The sequence below is a fragment of the Lygodium microphyllum genome, chromosome 29, assembly GCF_053477565.2.
Source record: "Lygodium microphyllum isolate KBCC chromosome 29, Lygodium_microphyllum_v1.1.10, whole genome shotgun sequence".
Taxonomy (NCBI): Eukaryota; Viridiplantae; Streptophyta; class Polypodiopsida; order Schizaeales; family Lygodiaceae; genus Lygodium; species Lygodium microphyllum.
The window spans coordinates 112,254,024-112,259,955 of record NC_141163.1 but is presented as its reverse complement, the minus strand read 5'-3'; the positions used below and the strand labels follow the sequence as shown (position 1 = coordinate 112,259,955).

General features: G+C 38.4%; 1 protein-coding gene across 1 annotated transcript; it reads right to left on the bottom strand.

Annotated features, from left to right (window-relative positions):
* Positions 1 to 879: 879 nt before the first annotated feature.
* LOC148011034 (uncharacterized) lies at positions 880 to 2,189 on the bottom strand. The gene is made up of 2 exons (XM_087671536.1): positions 1,798 to 2,189; positions 880 to 1,562 (listed from the first exon to the last, which is right to left on the bottom strand). The coding sequence occupies exons 1-2, from the start codon at positions 2,052 to 2,054 to the stop codon at positions 1,082 to 1,084; spliced, it is 738 nt and encodes a 245-aa protein (XP_087527662.1). The 5' UTR covers positions 2,055 to 2,189; the 3' UTR covers positions 880 to 1,081.
* Positions 2,190 to 5,932: the final 3,743 nt, after the last annotated feature.

Sequence of the window (5,932 nt, the reverse complement as noted above, 5' to 3'; positions counted from 1 at the left end):
CAAAAGCTCTCTAACCATGAGTTCGCATGGCTTGATAGTGTACTTCCGAAGAATAGCCTAGCTAGCCTCTAACTCTAGTGATTGGTGTCAATAATGTTTTGACATTTTTCGTTAACCATAAAGGTAAACTTGCCTGCTAAAATGAAGAAACAAATTGATTTTCAAGTAGGGTCCAAAGAATTCTTCTTGAAGCTTAGGGTTGTTGAAGAATCAATTCCTCTATGCTTCATTGCAAATGGAGGTTGTTCAAAATATGAAAGGCCACACCATCTTCTAAGCTTAATCTAGTGAAAGGTGGTTACTAAAAAGCTTCTTGCCAAATATAAGATCTCTAAGTTCATGAGGGTGACTACCTTATTCCCTCTACATTTTACACAAAAGGAAACCCCCTGTGTAGTTTTTCAACATTATCCTATGATCAATACTTGTGGTCTAAGTCAAAGAGCTTTCAAAAGTCAATCTTCAAGGCCTCCGTGTCCATGAGAACAATCCTTTTTGGTGACAAAGCTAGACTTGATGACAAAACCCCAAAGCTATGCAATCTTGTAAGGGTAACCATCATAGAGAATGTGTGGGTGGTTAGGAATAAAGTTTTCATACAAAAGACCATTGGAAAGCCTCATGAAATCCCTTATAGGACCTTGAGATTTTAAGTCTTGTTCAAAGTCCTAAGATCTGAGTGTCCGACTTTCAAGATAGCCCTCAAGCTCATTTCAAGGGGTGGTGATGGGTTAAATAATATTTCATTTTCATAGTACGTATCTATACTCATATTTAGAAAAAAAAAATCATTCAAATTCTCCCTTACGTACACCAAAAATGAGATTAACGAGCAACCAATGACACCACAATTTCAAACCACCTGAGCATTCAAACTCCTTAAAAGTATAAACAAATAGCTGCTATTATATACCATTTCCTAACTCCTATACAATTTTCAAACTCCTTGAGCATTCAATCACCTTTACAATATAAATAGTTGCTGTTATGTACAAGTATCTTTACACGTCTTCACTATAAATCCGTATATTAAGACAGTATTTCGCAATTTACTAACCACTGATTCACCCACTGGCATGTTTCATTCAAGCTGAACCATTGAATCGGCATTTGCTTCAGTTGCACAACCATCGGGAAGATGTGACCCACTAAGACTAACCCAGATTTCATTCAACCTTCCCACAGGTTTAAAAGGAGTGTTGTACTCAGCAACCGTATAGATATCAGGACCGACCAAAGACTTGCCATAGGTGGCATTAGCCCAATCTGATCTTTGCAAGCTAACCTCCAATGCCTTGGCTTCTTTAGCAATGTTATCATCTCTGGCAAAGCCAGGGAATTTGCGCACTGCGACACATAAGCTGCCCCAGTACTCTGCCTTGAGCTTGAGCTCAGAGAGAGGGGTCGGAGGAGACTCCTGGAACTCAGCCGGTAAGTAAAGCCGAACCACAAAGCCAGGAGAATCAAATGGACCAGTGTACGGCACGATGCCTGTCAGGAAAGGGAAGGACACGGGGATTCTCGAGAAGTTCATATTGGCTCCTTGGCTATACTGGAAAAGCCTGCTCCGTCCCGGCAGTAGCAGCAGCAGGTCATATAACGAAGGAACCATGATGACATGGAAATAATCAGAAAACCCTAGCTGCTCAGAAGACTGCTCAGGAAACCCTAGCAGCAGTAGGTGATATATTGAAGGAACCATGATAAACATGGAATTTATCAGAAAACCCTAGCTTGTCAACCCTGCAGGCCCTCTAGATACTTACTAAAAAAAGATCGACGAGAAAAGAGAGTTACTTGTGGAATCCCAGGAAGCTGGCTCGCTCGAAGGAGATCTGGTCGAGCGTGGCTGTCATCCAGGCAGTAGGCCGATACAGGCGAATGTCGAAGGAAGACTCGCTGTGAACGATGGTGTACTGAGGGCTTTCCCCCCGCCATTCGATGTTATTGTCTGCTGTTGGTGATGCTGCTGCTGCTGCGGAAACAGAATGGCAGTAACAAGACACCATTCCTATTAATACCGTCGCTAGCATCGCCATTTGCCGTCGATCCATCTTCTGGTAGGCCTGCTACTTTCCCTGCTACCTGAGCCTCGGATAGATCATCAAAACTACACACGATTTCGTATCCGTGTAGAAACTGCGTTGGGAGAAAGGAGTAAACTAATTGTAGCATTTAGTGCCACTTAACTCGGTAATCATTAGTAACTAGGCGCGTCTTTGCACGGTGCTCTCACTCAAGGCTTTTCATAATTATCTCGTTGGCATATTGGTGCCAATATCCCTTCTCTAGTTCATACACCACCGCATGCACACGAGAGAGAGAGAGAGAGAGAGAGAGAGAGAGAGAGAGAGAGAGAGAGAGAGGAGAGTTTACGATAGGGACTCGGGAGGGTGAAAGAGCGAGAAATAGCAACCCTAATCAATCGGCAAAAAGGCAATGAGGAGATTTGAACTTTTTTGCCTCTTCAATGCGAGGTTGTGCCACAACCCTAAAGCATTGTGGGTTTCTGTTGCTTTCAATGCATAATAGGGCCACTTCGATTTTCATGGTGCTTCGTGTTGGTGTTCTAGTGATGCTTCACACTAGAGGTTGGCATAAGTAACATAATCTGAGGTTTGAAAGCTTTGGTAACTTAGACTAATGTAATGTTGAATGCATGAAAATGCAATATATGAGGATATGGCACTCACTGATATAGAGGGAGTGGAAAATCAACTTCAATTGAATCAAGCCTTGACTACATTTCTAGAGAGCCCTTATGATTGTTTCTCAAAGACAAACATATCTAATGGTGATTTCTATTCACAATGTTGATCATGGCATGCTTATTATCCACACACATTTAGCTTACAACATTATATGAATTTGATAACCCATAAACTATATACAAAGTCACATCTTTTTCTTCCTCCTCACACACACACACACATTTTTAGCCATCAGCCATTGGAAACAAAACCATAGATATTTCTAAATTTACCAACGGTTCTCTATGGTATTTGATTGTAATATGTTTGTTGATTTAGATATTTCTACCATGAGAATGATTGGATACTATCATTACATTTTATATGTTCTATATTTGTTTAGAGGGGGAGCATTAAGGATTTGGTATGTGATTAAGGTTCATGCAGAAGTCAAGTCAAGTGGTTTAGCATTTTAGGGGCTGAGGGGTTAGAAATATAGGGGAAAGGAAGTTAGGCTTGTTGGATGGACTAGCTAGGTCTCAAAGAGGGATTACCATTTCTAGGAGAGGTAGGGTTCGGGTCTAGTTTGGCATTTTGAGGGCAAGGGGATCATGACTTGAGTCTTGGTGGCATAGGGGAGAGTGCATCAAAACTTAGGGAGATTAGTTTTTCAGGTGAGGAGTTAAGCTTGGTGGAGAGTCACACACACACACACACACACACACACACACACACACACACACACACACACATACATACATATAATATAATTATATGTGTATATATTTACAATACATCATATATGTATGAGGATTTTAACATCACTCAATGTAATGTATACACATATTTTTAAACATCATCTATTTATACAAACATGTAAACATGTATATTCACATTTGCAATATTATTCTTAGTAATTGTCACCCGAGGGGTCATAATTACACTCGTTCCAACTTTCTGTTACTCTCAATTGTCTCCAATAAGCCAAGAGGGTGTGGATCCAAGTTGCCCCTACCCTTCATTTTATACTCTCCTAGTTTTTTTGATCTACCACTTTGCCCATTTTATATGAGACAAATGGAGGAAGAGCACCAACTTCTTTATCTCTAGATTCTATGTGATATAGGTTGTGCCTACAGAATAAACAGTAGAAGAAAGGCACAACAGGCTTGCAACCGATGCATGGCATCAAAATGTGTTCACAAGGAAGGCCTGGAGTGGACCTGTGTCTCCCCCCCCCCCCCCCAAAAGCTTCTAATAATAAAAGTAGTAGATTAGAGATGTCTCAATTATTAATTGTCCTAATTATACTAAAACATTTTATTATATTAATAGTTATGCATTGCTTATATTAATGATACTTAAGCATTGATATTATCTATACTTACATATCAAACATTCATGTATTATTAAAGTATTATTTTTATTAATATTAAATTATAATAATTAATATCATTATTATAAATATTAGCATTCTAAAGCATTAAATATTCTGTGTGTGTGTGTGTGTGTGTGTGTGTGTGTGTGTGTGTGTGTGTGTGTGTGTGTGTGTGTGTGTGTTTTTTTATTAATGGAAGACAATTGCACCTTCACGCTTTTAAATTTATTTGTAAAAGTGAAGTCAAGGAAACATAATTGTTTAAGTCCAACATGAAAATTTTTCATTAAAAGATTTATCTTTGAGTTCTTTGCTTGGGAACCAAATGTTTTGTCTACCTCATCCCAAGCTTACTTTGCTTTTGTAATCCATGGCATGTAACAAAGGACATCCTCTCTAACAAGCCCTATGCTATTATCCCAAGTGCTGTATTATTTTTTATTTTCCATGTTGGATCATTAAGAGACTTAGGCTCCTCAAACATTTTCCAAAGATCTTTCCACAATAGATGGTACATGGTTTTCATTTTCCAGATGTGAAAACCAATACTATTGAATTTTTCCATTATTTCAATTTCAAACATTTTGGAATGGAGAGGTCTTACCAATGACTCACTTGGTAGTGTTTAACTCTTATTAATATGAATTTTTTATATTTTACCAAGAAAATTAGAAATTTCTAACAAGCCAAATCTTGTATGAGAACCACACTTTTGAATTTTTTACAATATATAGTTTCTGGTCTGATGAACATAATTGAAATTGAACCAATTTAGGGGGAGAACTAGTGTGAAAGAGGACTAGAGTTTAACTAGTTTGAGGCAAAGAGGTGTGAAATGGGTTATTTTAGAGAAGCCCTATCATGAGAACATGTATTTTTGAAACCTCACTTAACATGGATTAATTTTTAATCACATGGTTAAGTAAATGTTGCACATGTGAGGTGTAACTGGGATTAGAGTAAATTTATGAGCTCGGGACCTGAGGAAATCATGGGATGTCAAAGGCAAAATTTGCTATAAGTTATGCTACACATGTACTTGGTGGTATCTAATGCCAGTTGTTGGCCTAGGTCATTCATTTGGCCATAAGTGTCGATTGGTGACACTAGAGAAGTGGTGTTTAATGGTACCTAACACCAATCTAATGGTCAAAGATGGCGCAGAGATACTCGAGAATGGAAGTTGCCTAGCCAATTTAATTATTGGCTAGTTAGATTATTTTTCAGGGTATCAAAATAATTATTATATTAATTTTTAGTGTTTAAAGACTTAAAATTAATATTTAACTATGGATAATGCTGAAAACCCCATTTGGAAAGGCTGCCACTTGTCAAAATACCCATGGAAGATTGAAAAATGACTTTAGATACTGGAGAGAGTCATTTTTAGTGTATTCAACCTGCAAGAAAGAGGGAGCTGCTGGTCTGATTTGCAGCCATTGGAGGACCTTCTGAGGCAGCAAGGATAGGAGAAAACCAATCAACAATAGGTGATAGCATCTACAGGCTATTGAGACACGGCAACAGCAGTAAATGACTAATTTTCTTCAGTTCTTTACATCTACAAGCTATTGAGATAGGGCAGCAGTAGTAAATGACTGGTTTTCTTCCGTTCTTCGCGAAGAAAGTCTAAATTTTCTCTCTTCTCAACATTCTCTCTCATCTCCCAATCTTTTTATAGCCTTGCTCCGAAGATTACAGCATTGAGATCACTAGAGGCTAAGAAATTTCAAATTTCTCTATTGTAAGCCCTAATTTGTAGCGTAAATTAAGGTTTAGCAATAGCCTTGGGAAGTGGGCCAAAAATCGGAAGCTCCAAGACTTGAATTCAACAGAGCTAAAGCTATTTTTAGCCTATTTAAGT

Coding starts and splice junctions, on each gene's coding strand:
- LOC148011034 (XM_087671536.1), bottom strand. CDS start 2,054: ATGGATCGACGGCAAATGGCGATGCTAGCGACGGTATTAATAGGAATG. Junction 1,563..1,797: donor AGCTTCCTGGGATTCCACAA/GTAACTCTCTTT, acceptor GGGACGGAGCAG/GCTTTTCCAGTATAGCCAAG.